The 23,326-nt window shown below is 42.5% G+C and overlaps 2 protein-coding genes across 3 annotated transcripts in view; both read left to right on the top strand.

Moving 5' to 3' along the window:
- prkd3 (protein kinase D3) overlaps positions 1-5,529 on the top strand; it is a 36,373-nt gene extending 30,844 nt beyond the window's left edge. For both annotated transcript variants that reach the window (XM_063498895.1, XM_063498894.1), the window contains exons 14-19: positions 10-116; positions 227-388; positions 1,212-1,310; positions 1,401-1,668; positions 2,068-2,153; positions 2,677-5,529. In XM_063498895.1, the coding sequence (XP_063354965.1) occupies positions 10-116; positions 227-388; positions 1,212-1,310; positions 1,401-1,668; positions 2,068-2,153; positions 2,677-2,850 (896 nt within the window). In that variant the 3' untranslated portion in view covers positions 2,851-5,529. The remainder of the gene's footprint in view (positions 1-9; positions 117-226; positions 389-1,211; positions 1,311-1,400; positions 1,669-2,067; positions 2,154-2,676) is intronic.
- Positions 5,530-15,320: 9,791 nt separating this feature from the next.
- foxa2 (forkhead box A2) lies at positions 15,321-17,232 on the top strand. Its single transcript, XM_063499472.2, has 2 exons — positions 15,321-15,392; positions 16,063-17,232. The coding sequence occupies exons 1-2, from the start codon at positions 15,321-15,323 to the stop codon at positions 17,230-17,232; spliced, it is 1,242 nt and encodes a 413-aa protein (XP_063355542.1).
- The last annotated feature ends 6,094 nt before the right edge of the window (positions 17,233-23,326 follow it).

Here is a 23,326-nt window from a genome sequence, read left to right as displayed (position 1 = left end):
CAAACACAGGCAAACACAGAAAGAGCGGCAGAGATGTGGCCATCAAGGTTATTGACAAGATGAGATTCCCTACCAAGCAGGAGAGTCAGCTGCGGAATGAGGTCGCCATATTACAGGTAATCACTGATAACAGTTAAGAGTAAAATCCACTCATTACATTTGTCACTGGTTTACATTTACTCTTAGCGTATTCCTCGTTTGAAGCCTTTGATCTGTTTTTCTGTAGAATCTGCATCACCCGGGTATCGTTAACTTGGAGTGCATGTTTGAGACGCCTGAGCGGGTGTTTGTCGTCATGGAGAAGCTGCACGGCGACATGCTGGAGATGATCCTTTCGAGCGAGAAGAGCAAACTGCCTGAACGAATCACCAAGTTCCTCGTGACGCAGGTCTGCATCACTGAAACACGGCTCTCTGCCCTTTCACGCGGCCTTCTTCACCCCTCAGTTCTCAGATCAAGATTCTATCCTAACACTGAAATAGTCAGATAACGACAGTCACTGAGAATCGAGCAGCTTTGCTGCTTGTTTCATCGGGTTTCTACATTTCATATGAGTCCTCTTAGTGCTGTGTCTTCCTTCCCTTCTCTCTCTGTGCCCTATTTTGGGGGTGTAATGGGTCTGTGCTCCAGCTCTGGGGCCTGTTTATTCTTGTGGTGAGCTGATTGGAGGGAATTGTTTACGGGATTTGGTCTGTATGGCATCACGGCCTCCTCCCTGGCTGTGGATTACAGCCTTCAGTATACTGGTGGCTCTGTGGCCTGATTAGAGGAGCAGCAGGCTCCGTGGATCTCGGGTACCAAACGGGAGCGGGGCCATTAACAACAACCCCATTAGCTGCGGCAGGCTCGGCTCAGATGTGGCCAGGAGGGCCTCTGTTAAAGCCAGGGTCAGGATCGGCGAGCCAGGGCCTCTGTGGTCTTGGGGCAGGGCCACGGGTAGACATGCGTGCAGGCCTTGTGAATATAGATGAGATGATGAGATGAGATCATGTGTCCCTTATATGGCAGTGCTGGTAAAGATCCAAGTATTTAAGGGCATTAGTATGTTTATATTGCTACTATTTTTCCACATGGCAGCACCATAGATTCTCCTCCATACATTACACAAACAGCACTCTGTTCATAGCGTACAGTTTACAGACTTTACAGTGTTTTGATCTGGATTCTTTTTAGCTGAATCTGTGCTTATGGGACTTGTGTGTTTGCAACAGATCCTTGTGGCCTTGAGACATCTGCACTTCAAAAACATTGTTCACTGTGACTTGAAGCCTGAGAATGTACTGCTGGCCTCTGCAGAGCCTTTCCCTCAGGTGAGAGCATATATATTTATGTGTTTTGCATGTGTGGAGCTGTGTGTCCGCATGCGTGTGTACGTTAACCACGCTGCTTTTCTTCTCCAGGTGAAGCTGTGTGATTTTGGCTTTGCCCGTATCATCGGGGAGAAGTCCTTCCGGCGGTCGGTGGTAGGAACTCCGGCTTACCTCGCTCCAGAAGTGCTGCGCAGCAAAGGCTACAACCGCTCCTTAGACATGTGGTCAGTGGGAGTGATTGTGTACGTCAGCTTGAGCGGCACGTTCCCGTTTAACGAGGACGAGGACATTAATGATCAGATCCAGAATGCGGCCTTCATGTACCCTCCTACGCCCTGGAAGGACATCTCTGCAGAGGGTAGGAAGACAAAGAGCTACTTGTTTGTTTGCTTTCAGAAATCACCAGTGTTTGATCTGATCTGACCTTCTCGTCTGTGAGCCGTTGGCGGCCTGCTGCACCTGTAACTTAAATGATATTCACACATGTAGCTCCTCCCCACCCACACGTCTGGGTCATCTGAACTTTATATCAGCTTTTTTATGTCTGTGGTTGAAATGAATCACTTTCAAATCTCCCCAACTGCCCAAGTTGCACCTCCTCCCACTCACTGTATATAGTATCATACACGGTAAAAACACTGAATATATATTGATAGATATATTTTTTTGCAGGTCTTGCTCCCTTTAACTCAAAACCGCCTATGACTTATCTTGTTCACTTTAGTTTGTTGACACTGTACTCTTAATTCCTCCACAGCCACAGATCTGATCAACAATCTCCTCCAAGTCAAAATGAGAAAGAGGTACAGCGTGGACAAGTGTCTCAGCCATCCCTGGTTACAGGTATGACACATTTGCTTTTTCCTCTCTTTAAATTGCAATTCGAGCTAATTCTCTGAGTCATAATTCTGTCAAGTCATCAATTTTCTTCATCGAAAATAATCTACAGATGAGTTGTGTGAACATTAATAGTCAGAACATGGAAAACATGAAATAGAGTTAAAGGTTCCGCCCACTTGTGGTTATGTCACCATTAAACTTCCTGGCGGTGAACTAGAAGTCAAACAACCACAACAACGAGAGTGTGAGAAATCTTACTATTAGCTCTGTACAACCGGGAGCTCTGTCCCTGCATTATAAGTACACTCGTGTCTATTCTGAGTGACCCAGTTTATTTTGACAATAACAGCATTTGGCTTATGTGGCCAAGACTTGGACCGGGAAGCCCGAAAAGTAAAGGGAGTGAAAACTGTGTATAAACGCTGTGAGCTGAATGCAAATTTACCTCCAAATCACTTCATGTGAGGGCCGCTTCTCCACAATGAGCCAAATTTACTGACAGGACTTTCATGTCTGTTTTGGTCAGGACTACCAGACGTGGTTGGACCTGAGGGAGTTTGAGACGCGGCGAGGCGAGCGCTACATCACCCACGAGAGCGACGACGCGCGCTGGGAGGAGTATGCGGACGAGCACAGTCTTGTTTACCCTAAACATTTTATCATGGCTCCCAACCTGGACGACATGGAAGAGGACCCCTAGTGGAGCAGGAGACTTGCTACACCACATGTATCTCACAGAGTTTTTCATGAAGCTTTGAAAGTGGCAGGTTTTCCCTCCAGAACTCTCGAAACAGAGATAAGCCAGTCGGGTGGAGAGGCACTCTCCTGAGGCTGGAAAAGTGGGAAAAACCAGCAGAGGTTGTAGTGTGAAGCACCGCTACAAGCAGGTGGAGATGCGTGTCACAGAAACGCATTAAGACACTGTCACAGGAGGCGAGTGCTCCCTCTTCCTTTGTGTATAATAATACGAAAACATTCCATGAATTTGTTCAATCTTGGTTCATTTTTTAAGGACTAGCAGAACAATGTTTATGAACACGCAAAGTTCTGGATGAAGGCCGCGCTCGTGATGTAAGAGAGGAGTTGCGTGGAGCGCTTACGCCAGGATTAAAGGGCACTTTTCGCAAGGGATTTACAGCCTGAGAATTAAACACACGAGTTTGTTCTCATTTCTAAAACTGTTTGTGAGACTGTCCTGTGGCATGAAACTGGAACTATCACGCAGATTTGTATGGGTTTTTTAATGTATTTAGTAATTGTGGTAGGTTTTTGCACTATATTACCAATTTCCATAGCAACTGAATAGAAAACACTATTCGCTGCTACAGAACGCAAACTGTTTTTACATTTCCCATCAACATTCAAAGTTAGAAAAGGTGTCACGCAGTATTAGCTCCTTTGTCTCAGATCCCAGCAGGTGTTTTTAACCTACGTGTGTTCAGAGTGTGATCTGTTCATGGCAGCTAGTAGTGTGCAAGTTTTATCGGCTTGCTCTCGGAGAGAGAAACCAACAAACCCTGACCAAATATGTTACAACATTTCATTTCGCTGTTTCCTTTCAACTGTTTTCCTTTTTTGACTTTGTGAATCTTTTGTGAAGGCCGTAACCCTGAAGTGTAGTTGAATGCAATACAACAAGGAACGGACTCTTTTGTTCGGCATCACATTTTTGTATTTTCACTGTTTTCTTGAATGTGACCGTTGAAGCGCTCCAGTGCTGGGACGTGTTCTTTGATGTTCTCCGGGGTTGCGGTCGAATAGTCAAAAAAGTCATGTCCTGCGTTCTTGTTTTTCTCTAAGAAAACATCACAAGGTGAAGGAAAGGTGTGCACGAGAATTCACAGAGAACCTGCTGCATCCACACAAGGCTGTGTAGCACTCGATGATGAATAATGTTGATTAAGATCAAGTTCACCCTTTGCTTTTATGCTGGCTGTATAAGCAATCTTTCCATCCATCCTCCCACTGGCTGCTCCTGTTCTGAGTTTGGGTTGTGGGGAGCAGTCTAAGGAGAGCCCAGACCTCTCTGTCACCAGCAAGCTCCTGTAAGGGCTGAGACGTGCCAAAGCCAGCTGAGAGATACATTTCCTCCAGTGTGCCCAAAACACCTCTTCTAGTAGGCACCAAGAAAACATCTTAGTTAGAAGCACAAACCACCTCAACTAGCTCCTGAATGACCAAACTCCTCACCCATCTCAGGGAGAGTACAGCCTCCCTTTGGAGGAAGCTCATTTCTGCCATTTGTATCTGCGATCTCATTCTTACCCAGCTCGTGGCCATGGGTGAGCGTAGGAAAAGTAATCAACAGCTTCACTTTTACACTCAGATTTCTCTTCATTACAGCAGATTGGTACAGCGTCCTCATCATTGCTGCTACCACACCAGTCTGCCGTTTCAGCAACCAGAGACTGACCCTGTGGCGCCTCCTTCGGGCGGTAGGCTCACAGGGCGGCAAGTACACGGCCAGACCCCTGAGCTCTTGTCCCATGATGGGTTTTTTCATAGGGGTAATGTGAATCTGCGCTCTTACCAAGAACCTATTTGCCTTGGGAGACCCTACCAGGGTCAAATGCCCCTGACAACACAGCTCCTGAAATCACATTTGATGAATAATATTTAAAATAAAGGATGTTACCCATTGCAGTTAAACATAGCAGTGAAAAACACGTTTGTCACGTTGAGAATGGTTTCTCGTCCTGTTCTCCTTTTTTATTTGTTCTTCAAACTAAACAGATGTTCCAGTTTACCTGAGCTGTCTTCAGCTGTGAAAGCAGTAAAGCTCAGTCTGATGATACACAAGATAAGATACACAGTTAATAATTTTAGTCTATTCTTTATTTTCAACAAACGTTTCAAACTCACGTTAAAAAGCGCTTTACCTCTCAGCTTTAGCTTTAATATATTCTTAAAGATTCAAAACATATAAACATATTAGGAAGTTATGGCATAAGATGATTTTTGATCTAATGATCCAACGCTTTGAATTATGGGAAGCCGCTGTGTCCTCACATTTCTTAAATGAAGGTCAGCGTGTCCTAAACGTCAACTTTCCTCAGCAGAGAATTCAACCAACACTTTTCACACCCTCCTTGAAAAAATGACTATTCGACCTCAACCCAGCTATCTGAAATGTTTCATCACCAACGTGGGCGAAACTGGCTTTTAAACAGAACAAAATATCGGGAGTTCCACATTCATTATGTTGTCCGATCATTTCACACGGCAGCGAGTTTATATTTGCTCCGTTGGTGTGTTTGGGAGTATGTTCCAGTTTCCTTTCTCTGTCTTTGTTGCCGCTGGATTGGCAGGTGTCAGTGTTTTGTATATTTCAGTACATACCAATGAAATAAAGAAAACCTAAATGAAACATTTCATAAATTTCTGAAATCCTCTCTGTTCACACTGCTTTCTTTAGCGGTGTATTATGTTATATACCTGCTGTCTGGAGAACACGGCTCCAGGTGCAATAAAAGATAAAGACGGGCTTTGGATTTGTGCGCAGAGGCAGCAGTGGCTTGTAGTTTTCTGTGTGATTTGTCAAGATGTGCGAGTGTGCGCGTGCGTGCATGTCGTGGTTTCACATGTCAGATCCCATTCACAGCAGCTGGATGTGATTGTTGCACCACACCGAGCAGTTTACTGAGCCAGCCACTCGCCACAAGAGAGTAATGACATAGTTAAAGAGGGCGGTAGCGAGGAAGGGGGTTGTGGAAAACTCTGAAAACACTCGGGATGAAAGCTATCACAGATCCCTTCGAGTATCAGCTCCAGTGTAATGGATGGGCCTATTGTAAGGTAGGCCCACAATAAACTGCTACAGGGAACAGACAGCTGTCAATGATTTAGAAAAGTGTTTGAAGTTTCCTTCACTTGATATAGACTGTGAAGTAATCACAACTATCCCTGCTGCAGCTCTTTTTTCCTCTCTCTCTAAGGATACATGATACTGCTCACCTCTATCTATTAGCATGAATGCTTTCAAGATGTGGACTTCCTTTGCAGTCCTTATGACCCCATTAACCTCTGAGGGGGGGGACACAGAGGCTCTGATACGCTGAACAGGCCCGAATACAACAGGACTGTTTAAATATATTCACTTTCAAACCACATACCGTACCTCATAATAAAGTGTAGCTCGTCTTCGTTAAATTAGAGGATACAGCGTAAGAAGAATCAGGCAAAAAACAGGCAATGTCTCCCTCCTCTGGTTGCCCAGAGGTGTAAAGGTTTCAGTCATTCATGCGTTCCTTTAACCTGTCATGGCCCCATGCAGCACCAGCAAACCTTTGTTCTTATCTAAACACATTTTTACTTTTTCAACCCTAACATTTAACTGTGTTACTCCTTTTTCTGAGCTCAACTTCATTATTTTGTAGAAGCCATTCATGGCCCTGTGTGTAGCTTACAGAGGTGTAATAAGGAAAGTACATTAAACTTTTTACAGAAAAGATTTTTTGGAAGTTTTACACTGTGCTTTTGAATTTTTGTTGGAAAAATCAAACCAGAAACAAATCATCAAAAGTGGTGTGCTTATAAAGTGTCTTTAAACACTTGCTGTCATATTTATTGTGAAACTGTAAGATGACTTTAGCATCAGTTGCACAGTTCTGATGGGATTTCTCCAGGACACAGAAGTTACGTGGATGACATTACTGAATATAGAGTGCTAATCATACAGGGCGGTGTTATGAGACATTATCAGAATGGAAGAACAAGACTGTTAGATAGTCTTAAGCAGTGTCAGTATTTTTACTTTGTCTGTATCCAAAGAGAAAACTGTTCTCTTTGCTGCCAGGAGGTGTCACTCTCTGTTGGTTTATCCACTGAAATTTGAAAGGAAGGCTGGTTGTGGCTATTACTGAAAACAGATTATCCTAGAACCGGCAGATTATTATTTCTTTACAAATGAGAAAAATATATAATCAATGTATTACAGTCTATAACATTAAGAATTTGCCTTTGCATATACTGAAAACCACGATGTTATCAGTCACATATCACGGCTGAATAGAAGCTTCTTTTGGAGACTATGACACACATCTGAAAGGCTGATATAAAATTTACACATGAAGCTACAAGATCCCTCTCAGAAATAACATCTGCTGAAGGATCAGAGACAGCGATCTGTCTTTGTTGCCCTGATCCTGGCGTCTGTGTGTATTTGTTGAGCAGCTTTGCCTGGTAGCTTCTCGGCAGGTCTCTCGTCACCTCGAGGGGAGGTCCGCGTGTCACGCACCCTCGCAACCCCCATCCACGGCCGCTTCTTCTCGCTTCTGCTCCGTGTCATCCGTTCCTCCGCTTCTCCTCTCCGCTCCATGCTGGGTATCCATGAGCTTCAGACCAAACAAGCAAACAAACAGAACAACAGAAAAACCCATCACCCGGACGAGGTCGGGCTGGGCTTGGGGGAGGGATGGGGATAGCTCTTGTTTGCTCTCTGGGCCAGTTCTATTTCACTGTGATGGCAGAAAGGGCCTCCCAGGACACTACTACCCACACTTGTGTTTGACTTCCAACGGGGATCAAGGTGGTCTTCACTCTGCACTGACACATCATCTTCTGATCCAATACACAGCTGGCTGCAGCCACAGGCCTGTAGCCTTTACCTAGGCTGGTCCTGTACTCGTTAGCTGTGGTCTTGGCCTTTATCTGAGGGACTTGTTGGTGTGGGATTCAGCTGGTGGCCTTTCGTCCTCACAGAGCTGTTTTTCAGCCATGGCCAGCAAATAATGAACTTTAAGTAAATGTTGACTGCGATAAATAATCTAAAACACAAATGCCAAAGAAATGATCCGATAGGTGTTTAATATTAAACTGATTAAAGCGAAATCTTTTCCTGTTTCTGCATTATGTTCTTTGTCGTATTATCAGTCAAGTGCACTCTGCCTGGAAGAGGCTGCAACCCACACGTTAGCCAGGCCCCTCCGGTTTTTCTTCCCGTGTCCTCTGTAAAGGGTATCACTCCCAAAAAGCACTCTTCCCTCTTCTTTTCACATTAAGACCCGGGTGGTAAATGAATGCCTCCGCAGAGAGCTTTTTACCTTGAGGCCGGTGTGCATTGGAGACGCAGGTGGGGAGTGCTTCACAAGATCAACTGCATGTTTAACGTTTGACTAATAATCGAAATTTACAGAAAGGTTGTATAATACGTTAATGAAATGCTTTGGCATCACTTTAGACTGTATATTGGAGAAAAAAGGAGGTGAAAGCCGTGTGTGTGGTGGCTTGTAAGGACATCCAGTCATCCTTTTGTTGTAAAAGCTGTGGAGAGAGGAAATGAAAGCCGGGAATGGTTTCCTCGTCTGGGAAAATGCAGATGAGCTATATAGGTATGTTTGATTTGCTGACTCCAGCTGTGCCTGGAGAATTCCCCTGACCCATCCTGAGATCTGGTTGTTGTGTGAGGCAAAATGTAGGCTGCCCCTGTTGCAAAGCAGGCAGGCGCAATACGCAACCCCCCTGAAAGGGATGGTCATTGAACTCTCAGGCAAGTGGCAATATTTGCTCACCTGAAATACTCACATCATGGCAATTGGGGTAGGGGCAGGGCCTCCTCGATGCAGCTGTGGCCAGAAAAAAGGCCAGACCGGGAAGTTTTGTGGCTGGAGAGGGGAAGGGGCTTTCTTGTTGGGGGGTTGTTCAGATGTGGCCGCCTTATTGTGTCCTTAAGGAGGCAGGCACCATATTTGTTCGAAGCTGCAGGAGGCTGATGAGGTGCTAATCTGTTGAGTGGCTGTGTCATTGGGCCCCTGTTCCCAATGGCCTGTTAGCTGTCAGAGCCTGTAAAAAAGGCAAAATTTATTGGCCCCAGGCCAGGGCTCAGCCATCGGTGTCCACGGGTAAGCAAACACAGATTGGACACTTATGCTGTTGCTCTGGTAGAGCTGGCTTTAACACCAGGCTCCTGGGGTGACACGAAGGCAGCTCTTTCAGCCCTCTTCATGAGTTGTCAGCCCCCTCTATGCTCCTCTGTAAACACTACAAATTAGCCATCTGCATATGGATGGGCCCTTAGTCCATACAGGAAGCAGACAACTGCCTGGAAGAAGGCTGAAGATATCGACTCTCCTCTAACAAATAACCCCCCGGCCCCCCAACGCCAGCTTTTAATTTCTCATGTATGCAAAACAAAGCGTGCACAGTCAGTGCTTTAGATATGCTGGTAACGATTTCTTGCTTGAGAGAAAGATTTTGTTGTACGGAGCCTTGGAGCGTGAAGATAATGAAAGCGCTCAGCTGGCCGGTTGCTTGTGATGGGTTTGGGTCAGCAGTCAGAGGTAATCCCAAACTTGAATTTCCCCATCAGCCTGGAATACAGATAAGACTGCAGCAGATATGAACCTCACTCTGACTGACTGAGTGATTGATGGAAAAAGGAAATGGACCACTCAGATTTAGAGATGTGTTTTCTCGAGAGGTCTCTCAGCAACGGCTGCAGTGCTGCAGGTTTGAACATCATTCACAAATCAAAGCAAGATTAAAATAGTTGATGAATTCATTTAACTGTCATGGAAAGGACGATACCAGAGGTCTGTCCCCTGTGAGACGCTGAGGGCACTTAGGATGAAAAAGACCATTACTGATACGCAACTTTTTAATCACGAGGCCAGGTTTGCCCTCTTGTCCACACTGACAGGGATCTGACAGCATGGCGGCCGCGTGTGAACAGCAAGCTCGTCGTGGATTATTGCATGGGCTTGATTGTAGTGATATTTAGACACAGTGCTTCCCGTGGGAGCCTGGCACTTTAATTAACATAGCACCAGTGGCTCTCCTCCTGTTCTAATTGCCTTCAGTCTGTGATTAAATGTGTATTGACTCTGCAGTTGGTCCACTAATGAATAACAATGTGCTGATTTGCTGATATTAAATCTTCTGGCTCTAATACACAACCCATCCACGTTTTGTAGAAAGTTCAGAAAGCACAAGGAGTCGTGGCATCTGATCTATGTCAGAGAGTGGGTATATATCCCCCCCCCTCAAAAAAAAGTATTTTAGCCTTTAACCTGTAGCTTTATATCCAGCAACCCTGTAAAGCCTGAGCAATTACATAATTGCCAAAAAATTCAAATTTATTTTGAAAATTAAGTTTTTATTGAACCTTCTGACAAATTCAATATCTATTTGCATATATGGGTTTGAACTTATATTATATTTGCTTCATCTGGCACTTTTTGTTTCTCAATTTATTACTTAAAATAATTTGATCAATTTATTTCGGTTGGGGGAAAAAATAAAATAAAAATCACACCCATTATGTAGAAGTCTGAAAAGCTCTGAAAAGACACACTTGGTGTTACAGGGTTAAGCATGTACTTCTTTCAGTTGAGATTAAATTGGGTTCATTTAAATAACATAATTTAAGCCCACGTGTGTCTCAGTCTTATATGACCCACTAAGTGTGCGGCTATAAGTACTAAAAACACTTAATATAGCAGTAAGTTTGTATTATTTTGTTGCTCTCACAACCTGAAAACCAAATATAATCTAGAAGGTTTTTGCAAATCATGTATTAATTATGAATAAAGCAGCTTTTTTTTCTCAGTCAAAATTAATTTCCAAACCTGTCAAAAGAATAAACTGCAACAACATAAACACTCAAAATTCTAACTCAGTGCATTGGATCCTTCCATCTCTCAGGATTTCATCTTCCTCATTCTACTCCTGTGGTCCAATAGATAAACTGTCACCTTGTTTGACAGATGAAGGCCGGCGGTAAACATAGGTTCTTTTTTTAACATGACAAGAGGAAAGTATTGCATCTACAATGCCTTGGATACAGTCAACATAAAACATATCGAATGGCATTCCTCGCTGCATTCCTCTCAATATCAAAAGGTGCGTGTTTGAGGATAGCCTTACTGCGTTTACGCCTGTGTTTGCGCCCTGACCCACTGGGGCCAGTGCAATAACTTTGGACTGCCTCCCACTGCATCTCGTTGCAATGACCACTCTCAGTTTTTATTTAGCTAGGTTGTGTGCCTTCCCAGTCCGGCCGCTTTTCAGATTCATTTCCAGGTAAACACAGTGTGGCCAGCCACAAACCTGCAGCCAACAGGCGTTGTCACAGCTGTGGCAGATAATGGCAGGTCCAAACTCCAGCCCGGCTCTGGAATGTTTACTGTCACCACAGGCAAGTTGGCCGCAAACATTTTTTTTCCAGCACTTTCCAAGAGGAAGACTCTCTTGTTATTAATTTTATTTTGATGAATCACATGCTTAACCCTTTGCCCTGTGCTGTTTTGTGTGGCTCGGTGTACTCAGGAGGGTAGAAAGGCACAAAAAGGTGCATTCTTCAGCAGAGCTTTTAATTTCAGTTGAGAAAAAAATCCTTACTTTGAAAGCTGAAACTTAAAGCTAGCACATAACTGCCAACAGCTCCTGGGTGTTTGAAGGAATGTTCCACCTTCCTCTCACCGAGCAGAGATCTATCCGTTTCCATCCCCCTGCCCTGCACCCAAGAAAACTTCCTGGTGTCATTTTGGGGCCACGTGTGTGCTTTGCTTTCACCTCTTTAACTCAGTCATTACATTTTCACCACTTAGTGGATTCCCTTATCATAACCAGTAAAGGAATAACACCTAAATGTGTGAAATGTAACACCCATCATTCTAAAGGCTAATTAATCAAGAGTGTGGCAAATCTAACTGGAGGAGAAAGAGGGCCACACTGCTGCTTCAGGTGCCACAAGTGAATTTTCACTGGAAATATATACATTTTATAATAACACACTGAGCTGTGTTCTGACTCAATCTCATGAGTACAAGTCAATGCAGTCCTGACCTCATTTTCAGTGCACGCCGGATTGTGAAAGCTTCAGCTGGGAACAGAAAAACTGCCAAGAAACGCGGCAGCGGTTTGTACATATTGCAGCAATGACCGTCAGGCCATTAGATTCCCTACTCAGTGTGTTGAAGTGAACTATTAAAATGCATATTTTAAAGCTGGTGTCAATGGAATAAACCAGAGGTTAAATAGAAGGGAACACACTGCCTGTATTCTACCCAAAGGTTTACATGGTCTGAACCTCAGTCATAAGCAAAATGCATTACAATATTACTTTAATTTGAGTGTGAAACAACACAAAGACTCTGAAATCTTTGGATAAAGATTTTCATTTTATATTGCTGCTTTTTTTTTAGTCCAGTTTTACATAATTACGGTAGAAGAATGGATACTTGGCATATTTTTTATTCACTAACAGACCAGCTTACAAGTATATACATGCATGTGTAATTAACCTTCTGAATTTAAGCCGAGTGTAACGCAACGCAAGATTTTCAGTCTTTGGTGATTCAATCATCTTTTCTGTACCAACCATAAAGAGGCAGTGATTAACTACTCTGGCTTTTAAAATTCAAATTAAAGCTACCACGGGAGGAACTTGTTCTGATTCTGTGAAACATTTAAACTGTGTTTTGGAGCTCACATTTCTAAAATTCTCCACATTTTGTCACACTTTTTCTTTACTTGTTTGTTTTTTTGTTCTGTTTCCAAAAACTGAAGTCAGCCACCATATATTAAATTTACCGTGTGATTTCTTTGGCTACCTCATTCCACTGACACAGTCAGAGCGGGTCATAAATAAAAATGTTACAGTTGTACAGCGTGTGAGATAGAGTCAGAGTGATATGTAGGGTCTGCTGTGGAGAGGAGGTAACATTTTTTTTGTGAAAAGGCCAGTTATTGTTCTGGAGTGAGGATGCAAACACTACACCAAAGAATAATGAAGAAAAGCAAAATACACTGACTAGAAAATACATCTGCATAAAGCCCTGCATGAGTTTTTTGTTTTTCCAAAATGTGACCTTCACTCATGTCAGAGGACTCTGGAAAGTTGATGATTAACCATGGATTTAGCTTCATGTCTCATTCAGGAACATAATGTTACACAGGTCAAGGACCCTTTTAAAATGCTCACGGTTTTTTGTTTCTGTAATTTTAAAATAAGCACTTCATGAAATAATAATTTTGACTCATATATAATGGATTTAGCGGTACCAGAACCATTCCAGGTTCTTTTTGAATCCGTTTTCATACTTTTTTAAAGAAAATATGCGACATTTTTCACATTCAGCGTGACCACATCGTTGCGTAACACACACAAACATACCTGCTGGCCATGCAAGCATTCACGATCAGATTTTTTTAGCACATTTATGCAACAGAAATGCGTCAGAATATCTGTAAAACTCTTTTAAAAATTGTATTTTAAAATCTATGAAAAATGTCTTCTCTGAAATCCAGTTACTCCATAATGAGCTCACACCGAAAATATTCAACGCGCCTAATCTTCCGCCCTCAACACTTTATAAAGGCTCTATTAAATACAAATATTACATGGCTGTTTGTTTGAAGCGTTTTGTGATTTTGCAGCGACTGTCCCTTTCAAAAATAACATTTCACAAAACTTATTGTTGTTGACTCAGTCGAGCCGGGAGAGCGCAGATTTGACCATCTCCAGCTTTCTCCATTTCCACCTCTCCGCCGGTGCAATCCCAAATCCTCAAACACACAGAGCTTTTTCTCATGATCTCATTTCCAAGTTAAGCAGACTGTGTTAGTCCCTCGTCAACACGACAGGTTTACTCGCCTTTACTAATGGGGCTCTATACTGATAGTTATGCTCTTGCGTAAATATGCAGTCAAATAGATGTACAACTACTGACACGTGGCTGGCATCGCTCTGCAGCCTCACCTTGATGTTTGTGTCATACAAATACTGTACGGGTTGCGAAAATGAGAGGCCCTCAACACACAGGCCTGCACGTCTGATGAAAAACAGGAGTTTCGTGCTTTAAAGGTCTCCAACAAACAAACTCAAAAAAGCTGTCTGCCTATACAACCACGCGCACTCTCAAACGACCTATTTAAATAAAAGAATGTGGGCTGTAACGTCATCACTTCCGTGTTTTTCTTGATTTCGGTTATTTTTCATCTCTTTTTTGAGTCAACATAAAGAAAAAACGCCCAACTTTCTTTGATTTTAAAATATTTAACGGGCGTTTGAGTTCAAAGAATGACTTTACGTGCCACAGACAGTAGAGCCAGTCGGAGGTGGCATCCGAGAGAGGGCGCTCTGAAGCTGTGCCTGGCGTATTCGACACTAATTAAAACATTTAGAAACAGTAATTCAGTCTCCCAGGTTAAGAAATCAGGTTAAACTGTGCCTTTGTGCAAATATCACCTACATTAGTTGGGAAAGAGGTAAGGACTTTAGTACTGACAAAATGTAAACTTTAGCTTGTAGGAAGTTTTGATATTGTTTAAAATGACCAATTATACCAAACATGCTGCGGTCATTTACACGGATCTCGCTGCTTTTTCTGTGGACTAAGCAAAGCTGAAAGAGAAATCGTCTTCAGGTGAACATCAGAAAGGTTTAAAAACTGTGTCTTATCATTTATGTAAGCCATAAACATGTGTTGTTGGATTTATATAGCAACAGAGCTATGGCAGAATAATATTTAATCCTGTTAATGGTTTAATCTGCCTTAAATACTCCTCTGTGGAGATTTTTGCTGAAACGAGATTTTACTTCATTTCTAAACGTTTTCGTGTTCTTTGGTGTTCTCGGTGTAAAATAGTTAAAATTTATATGTAGGCTTAGGCAATAAATTCCTTGAATGCAACGCAATAAAATGGATTATGATTTGAGCTCAGCTGAAGTGGAATAAGCACTTTGGAGGATGTGCGTAATGAAAAGCGCACCAAGGAAGAGCGCCAAACATTCCTTTTATAGTTCCCCCCCCCCCCCTTTTTTCTGCCCCAACCAAAATACAATAAGATTAGTTTATAATGAAGCTTTTCATATGAAACTGTTCTTTTCAGTTAGCGCAGGTGTACAATTGGGGTGGGGGGATGCTCGAGGAGTCTCACGCCTAGGTGCGAGGAGATTATTCAAATAGGGCCCAAGGCGTAGAAGTAGGGATTGGAGGCTTGCCTAGAGCACAGAGCTATATCACAGCGTTAACAAGCAGCACGGAGCGTCATTTGAACTCCAGTCACTGACAGACGCATTTCACGGCTGGCTCCATAAGACACACATGCTCCAGTCTTCGACGAAGGGACACACCGACGACCTAAATACATTCAGTGGTCCCCAGTTACCTGCTATTAGAGAGACTTTTGGCTTTCCCTCTGCTGGGAGACGCTTTGTAAAAGTCCTCCATGATGCTTGGAGCAGTTAAAATGGAAGGACACGAACACACCGACTGGAGCACCTACTACGGAGAGCCCGAGGTGGGTACCTTAAATATATATTTTTTTCCGTCTAAAGCCGATCCCATTTTATACAACTCAATATTAGCCCTGAGATAATATTAACTTTGTGATCAAATATTGACTTGAGGCGCCTCCAAATCCTCCCCCATCTCCACGCAGCGCACTATCCTAACAAAGTTGCTTGACATGTAGGGGAAGAAACTTTTCGCTCGGATTATAATTTCATAAGTCTCTACGTGTTTCTACTAAATCGGGCTATTGTTGGTCAGGTTTCCACCCAATAAACACGTGTGCTGTTTGATTTTGGGGAGATTTTTCAGTGGACACACGCACACCGAGTAGTATTTTCATCTAGGTTGCACATTTTAAGAGGAATAGTCACCTCGATTTTATTTATTTATTTATGTTTTGTTGTAATACTGGCGTTAAATATATTGTGAAATATACACACCCCTGTTTTTCATTTTTAGGAAATACTTCGCGCGAGAGCAAACGCCTACAATGCCACTTCACATTTACGAAACCGGGAAGCTTTAACATATTCAGTATTATTTATGGAGATGAATAAGGCAAATTTTTTTCAGGCTCAAATAATAACGATTCGCCGTGTTTAGAAATCACTGTGCCGCTTTATTCCTCGCTGCAATGCCAGATGAAACTCACGAATGCCTCTTTCCCTCACTGACAGTGTTACACCTCGGTTGGCAACATGAACGCGGGCCTGGGAATGAACTCTATGAATACCTACATGAGCATGTCCGGCATGAGCACCACTGCCAACATGACGGCCAACTCCATGAATATGTCATACGTCAACACGGGCATGAGCCCCTCCATGACCGGCATGTCACCGGGAACCGGCGCCATGAACGGCATGGGCGCAGGGATGACGGCAATGAGCGCAGCCCTGAGCCCCAGCATGAGTCCCATGACCGCACAGCCCGCGTCTATGAACGCCCTCACGTCGTACTCAAACATGAACGCCATGAGCCCGATATACGGACAGTCTAACATCAACAGGTCCAGAGACCCTAAGACCTACCGCAGGAGCTACACGCACGCCAAACCCCCGTACTCCTACATTTCTCTTATCACCATGGCCATCCAGCAGTCCCCGAGCAAGATGCTGACACTAGCCGAGATCTACCAGTGGATAATGGACCTCTTCCCGTTTTACCGACAGAACCAGCAGCGCTGGCAGAACTCCATTCGCCACTCTTTGTCTTTCAATGACTGTTTCGTCAAAGTGCCCAGGTCGCCGGATAAACCGGGGAAAGGCTCGTTTTGGACTCTGCACCCGGACTCCGGGAACATGTTCGAGAACGGCTGCTACCTGAGGAGGCAGAAACGCTTTAAGTGCGACAAGAAGATGAAGGAACCGGGCCGCAAGTCAGGGGACGGCGGCTCCTCCAACAGCAGCTCGGAGAGCTGCAACGGCAACGAGTCCCCGCTCTCCAACTCCTCCTCCAGCGACCACAAAAGGTCCCTGTCGGACATGAAGACGAGCCAGGCCCTGAGCCCGGAGCACACCGCTGCTAGCCCGGTGACGCAGGGGCAGCACCTCATGTCTCAGCATCACTCGGTTCTTGCGCACGAAGCCCACCTGAAGCCGGAGCACCACTACTCCTTCAACCACCCTTTCTCCATAAATAACCTCATGTCCTCGGAGCAGCAGCATCACAAAATGGACTTAAAGACTTACGAGCAGGTGATGCATTACTCCGGCTATGGCTCCCCCATGGCGGGACCTCTTTCCATGGGCTCCATGGCGGGGAAAGCCGGTCTGGATTCTTCATCCATACCTGACACAACTTACTACCAAGGTGTCTATTCCAGACCAATTATGAACTCCTCATAAACTCTTTTATTCCCTCATGTAATGTGGACTTTCTTCCCATTCACTTTGTACATTTGTAAAAGAAAAAAAGTATAGACTTTGTGTACAATATGTATTTCAGATATTTTTGACGTTTCCCACAGTTTTAGTTGTCGAGTTTGTTAGTAGCCTAATTATTTTGAGAGGATGCTGATATTAATGATTACAAACACTGATAATGTGACGGAAATCTGCTCAGAAGTTGGTTTCAGGACTGGACCCAAAGACAACCAACAACAACTTGCTGTAAAATAGCCTGCGTCCGCATAACTGGACTCGTAAATGACTCGAAATGCCTCGCTGGATTTGTTCAATCATTTGTGTAATTCCTATTTATGGCTTGTATATGTGTATTCTTGTAGTGACAAGAACAGAATCTATATTAAAGTGTTATTGGTTTTGTTTTCTGAATGTCACGGTGTTGGACCATTTATTATTACTATTATTATTACTACTACCATTATTATTATTATTATTATTATTATTATTATATTAGGGAAAAATTAGATTTTATCCAAAAAACGAACTTCAAACGGAGAATTTGCAGGAGAAAGATACAACTTGAGGCGGCATTAATTTAGTCCACTTTTGGTTTATATTATCATAACAAAAACGAATCCATTCATCCATGTTTGGGATCATAAAATACGTTTCTCACGATGTATTTATTTATTTAATTCAAATTCTGGAATTTATTCTTACCCACGTAAGGCGCACAGTCAGCTTGGATTAATAGCTTTGCTGGATAAAACCGGGAACAATGCTCCCAATTTGTCATTCAGGAAATGTAAACAACACACATATATGCTCATTAATCCCAACCACAAATTCAAATATTTATATGAAAAAAGGAGATGTAGCCAGTGCGCCACATTCTATAATATAATATTTTTAAACTAAAGTGAGGAAAAAGGAGGTTTGAAAGAAAAAAAGCGGCAGGATAATTTAAAAATATATATATTAAAATTGTTTTTTTTTTTTTTTTTTAGCAAAATTGACCCCACACAGTCGATCCAAAGGCAGAAATACACACGTTCCCATTTAACCTCGCAATCTTCAACTGCAGTTGGTGAGATTATATGCAGCCTACATGCATGCATTATGCCAGCCATTAAATTCCCACACATACACATACTCTCTCTCTCCCTCTCACACACATACACTGGCGCGCGCACGCACACGCACGCGCACAGTGCAAAGTTTGGATTACTGAATAAGATTAGTGTCATTGTCACATAAAACAGCCTCCCGTGGCGCAGCAGAATAGTTGCAAAAGGGGTCTGATTTGGGAACAGAGCCGGCTCAATGCGATGCTCTAACTTTTCTCCCCACAATCTGGGGGACCATTGTCTTCTGCCTATTTTTAAAGTAGTGGGACCCTCCCCACTTGTTAGATAAGATAGGCTAGTTGTCATCCAAATGACTCCAAGTCCCCTCCTGAGCTCAAATCCAAGGCCAGGGAGTTTGGGAGCATTTCTGCTCCTCTTATAACCAAATGACACCCCTTCGACTTCTGAACACGTAGGGCCTAAAGTGTGCGTTTATTCTCCAGACCCTCTTTACAGATCGTACTTTAAACAGCGTGATCTGCGAATAAACAAAGCCAGTAAACAATAGAGTGTAGGCTATGCTCACATATAGGAAGAGTACACACACAAACCAAATTGCACAAGTGTAAACTTTGAATAGGACGCCGCAGCTCTGTAAATTTACACAGACATTAAATTTCGTTCTATTCATTTTAGACATATAATGCTAAGCTGATTTTTTATAGCACACTGATCGATATCTCTGTAAAATAATCATTTTTTTTAACTAGCGGGGCAGTGAAATCTTTGCTTTGTGCTAAAGTCAACAGTGACAGAGTTTGAGCTCAAATAAATGCCGTGATGTCTGGAGCCCTTTGCAGAAGGCAGAAGGCGAGCTTCTACAATGGGCTCCTGTGTGGCCTGCCAACAACAAGCAGCGGCTATTTTGCGCAGGTATGAAGCTTTTATTTTTATAAATCTGTCTTCTTACATCGTTTTTTTTCCTTTTACTTGGAGGGATAGACTGTTTGACAGCCGTTCCCGGGGGTGCATGGGGTGGAGGGGGGCAGAGGCTGATTTCCTAAATTCAGTCGAAACGAGACGTATTTGATTTCACGACAGGGTGGTGCAAAGCTGAGAGGATCTGCAGGTTGTGTGATTGCTGCAAGTTTCCCTGTCTCTGAGTTGCATGTTGGAGAGACCTTAGCGCACTGCAAAAAACTGCCACGGACACGACACTAGGTTGGCTTTACTCTTTCAACTGCGTAATTTTTGTTTTTAATTAAAAGTTTTCAGTAGATTAGATAATTTCTCTCGCCTCAATTGGTGGTTATTTCGCAAAAGTAAATCATCCAAATATATGAACTCTGTCCAAAATTGTAACTTGTAGCACATTAAAGAAAAGCGACTGTTTAAACTGGAGGAAACACACGAAACCAGAGGATCTTTTTCCTTGTTCAGAGACATGTGAGACTGAGTGCGGATATTTTTTGCAGTGTGCGGCTGATTGGTATCAGTGTGGCTGCTCTTACGTCCTGAAAGCGAGCTTTCCTGCAACACTGACTCTACTGCTTTTATTTGGTACCGGTATATAAATACACTGAATCGATTTTATTTTCCAGCACCAGTTTAAATCAAATGTAAAGTAATATATGAAAATAAAACGCGTTTAATAAAATATTTTAACAAAATTAGGATAATACGTACTATATCTTATTTCCCCCTTTTTTTTTCTTTTTTCCTGGATTCATAAACCGGAAGTCTTAATTTTAAAGCTAGAATCTTTACCGTTTTATTAAACACAAACATGTAATAATAATAATAATAATAATAATAATAATAATAATAATGATGTTCAAGACACTGCATCCAAAATACTGGTTCTTTAAAATCTGAAGTAGATGGAGAGCCCTTCAAATTGTTCCTCGGCCAATATATAACAGTTATATTCCAACGCTGCTCTCCTCCGACCCTCAGAAGGCGGGGTAACCCCAGTCAAGCCCCCTCTCGCGCGCACTGAGCCGGGAATGGCCTTGTGGAGCTTTGCCGGTTCAAAGGTAACCAACCTCAATCTGTACCGGCAGACAAAAGTGCGCCGGGGCTCATGCATCTCCTAACTTTATTCAGGTTTTTCCGTCGGGGAGGATACCTCTGGAGCTCCTGGCCGCGCCATCATAGACGAGCACATCTGTTGTTATAGCAACTGAATAAAGGATGGCCCGGCCTGTTGATCCTTTTTTTTTTCTTAGCCCGCTAACCTGATTTCTCTGCATTTTTTGTGAGCGTATTTGCATATTTCTTGATTAGGGCCTGAAAACAGGACCCCCTTTTTCTCAGAGGCAATAATATCTGGCAGGCAGTCTGATTCTCACTGCAGGTCGTCGATGGGAAATCTCATATATATCTATCTATATATATATATATATAATATATATATATATATTTGTGCTACAAGTTACAATTTTGGACAGAGTTCATATATTTGGATGATTTACTTTTGCGAAATAACCACCAATTGAGGCGAGAGAAATTATCTAATATTTACTGCAACAATAGACGATTTACCTCCTTTTCTTTTTATCACTTTAAATAGCGTCTAATACCAGACCTCCAAAGTGAGACATTTTCCCTACAGCGACGTATTTTAATGCCTAGGCGAGTTTGGGCCTCTGTCTTCGATGAATGACTCAGTACCCTATAAGCCATATGCGCATCCACCCATGGGCGTCAACTGAATAGGCTATATCAGCCTGATGGGACTCCATTTACACCATCGGTTTACGCATAAAAGAATTGAAATAATATCAACAAATTATTCAAATTATCGTATGAACACTGGCCTCGGAAGGGAAGAACAATAAGAAGTGTGTGTGCGAGAGTGGGTAGTTTTGTAATCAATCCTCCAATCGGCCTTCTAATACAGCCTCTTCGATTCTTGCCCAGTTCATCAGCCTGTGTCTGTAGGCTATATTAAATCTGGAGCAGTGTTCTTTCAAGAGTCAGATGTGTTATATACACAGAAAGGTGTCTGGCGCACCTATAGGCTCTCCATGCGCTGCAGCCCGCGGACTGGAACACCCAAGTAGATCTGTCTCCATGACGACGGCGGGACACCGGTCCAACAAGCTGTAATTCTGTCTCAGCCTTTTGCAGGGGAGGGACCGTCCACACTAGCCCGACTTAACTCCTCTTTCACCAGAAATACTCCTAATCCCATATCTTAGCAAGGCAAACTGCCGTCCCTCAGTATATTAAAGAGACCACAAAGTCAAAACTTAAAGCCACCCATGGTTTCCCAGCAGGCGGCCCATCCCGGTGTGAGCGTTGCTGCCCCGTCCCGTCCCGTCCGGCCAGCCACTGTACGTGTCTCCAGTTTTCTCAGCGCTTATTTACAGAAAATTAATACTTGTAATCATAACTTTTTATTATGTGATTTCGACAAATTTGCGCAAATAAATCCAGAAGATTTAAATATTAATTCAACTTTAAATAAAAGAATAAATAAATAAATTGTAGAAAATAAATTATGTTATGTTGATAAATTAATAAACATTTTACGGCTTATTTTTCAGAGGCGGCACTGCGGTTCGGTTTGCGTTATTGTCATTTCTGAACGTCTGCTATTTTCTATCGTTGTTAAACATTTGGTTTAACAGGAATTTAAAATGAGCTCATAACCAAAATATACATTTAGAGTGTCCGAAATTTGAAATATTAACATGTATCGAAATCAAATCTATCAGTTAACCAGCTAATTTGCAAATGAAAATGCATTCCTTCTGTTGCCGTTTCATAGGCTGTCTGTCCCACACGTTTGTATTTAAAAGGATATTTGCACATAAATACGCACTTCTGCAAACATATTACGGATTGCCAGCACAAAAAGGTAGAAATGAAAACAGGATTACTGCAGGGACAAATGATTTATTAATAAATTACATTTTAATTCCACATACGTTTGCGTTGCAGCTGTTGAAAACATTGTTTTATTGTGTGTTTGGCTTTCTAAAATGACTTTTGAGCTTCGTTCTTTCCTGTGGCATATTTGTTTTTAATAAGACAAACTTGAAATATTAAAAAGTAAAATCATAAAATGAATCTCAGGCAGACCTTCAAGCAATTAATTAACTATTTGGCTTTTATAAATAATTTTCCTATCAAAACAGTGCAGTTAAAGTAAATGGAGTTTCAATAATTGCAAATGTTCCTTATTTTTTTTAAAAAAATATATCAGCAAAAAAAATTTGGCTTTTCTAAAATGTTTCTTTATTTAATTTGGGGGGTTGTGGATAATTCATACAAACTGCATGAGACAGCCAGCAGAAACTATTTCATAGAAAAGCCTGTTTTTCTCCTCCTGACCTGGAATATAATAATATAATGAGGAATTTACAAGATGTGCATGTAAGTAAAACCTCAACTTTTATAATTTCTGACTAAAATTTGGCTTTAATTTTGCTCTGTCCCTTTTTAAAAAAATCTTTACATATACAGATTATTTGATAAGGCAAAGCAGATTTATTCTATATTTACAAATCACTTTATTGTCATTTGTAATGCTGACATGTTTCATCTTAATATTTTGCAAAGTCTCAGAGTTACAGATGCAGATATTATTTGGTGACTCTAGATGAACGCAGATTTGTTATGAAGATGATGAAGAGCTGGGTGTGTGAGAGCGAGCGAGAGGCAGAAAGAGAGAGGGAGGGATGGAGGCTGAGAATGCGGACGCTAACTGTGATGTGTCCGCACTTTCCTGACAAGACTGCGTGACATTCCAGCGCAGGACTCCATCATGTTCTCAGAAAGAAGGGGAGAGAGAGAGAGAGGGGTCCGTCAACAATGCCCATTGAGCACTGTGAGGCAGCAGCTGGTGGGACATGCAGTGACCTAAAGGCAATCTATTCAGTCCAGAACGGGGTGCCTCTCACTACCCTCTTGCTTTTATAAGGCTGGAAGTGGATGGATGGTCAGTGTTTATCCTTAAATAGTATCGCAGCACAGGTCTGTCATCATGAAAATGGAAGAGAAGCAGTCCCCACCTCACC

This window comes from Pelmatolapia mariae, linkage group LG16_19, assembly GCF_036321145.2.
Source record: "Pelmatolapia mariae isolate MD_Pm_ZW linkage group LG16_19, Pm_UMD_F_2, whole genome shotgun sequence".
Classification (NCBI taxonomy): domain Eukaryota; kingdom Metazoa; phylum Chordata; class Actinopteri; order Cichliformes; family Cichlidae; genus Pelmatolapia; species Pelmatolapia mariae.
This window is presented reverse-complemented; position numbering and strand designations above follow the sequence as displayed.

Coding starts and splice junctions, on each gene's coding strand:
- foxa2 (XM_063499472.2), top strand. CDS start 15,321: ATGATGCTTGGAGCAGTTAAAATGGAAGGACACGAACACACCGACTGG. Junction 15,393..16,062: donor CCTACTACGGAGAGCCCGAG/GTGGGTACCTTA, acceptor CCTCACTGACAG/TGTTACACCTCGGTTGGCAA.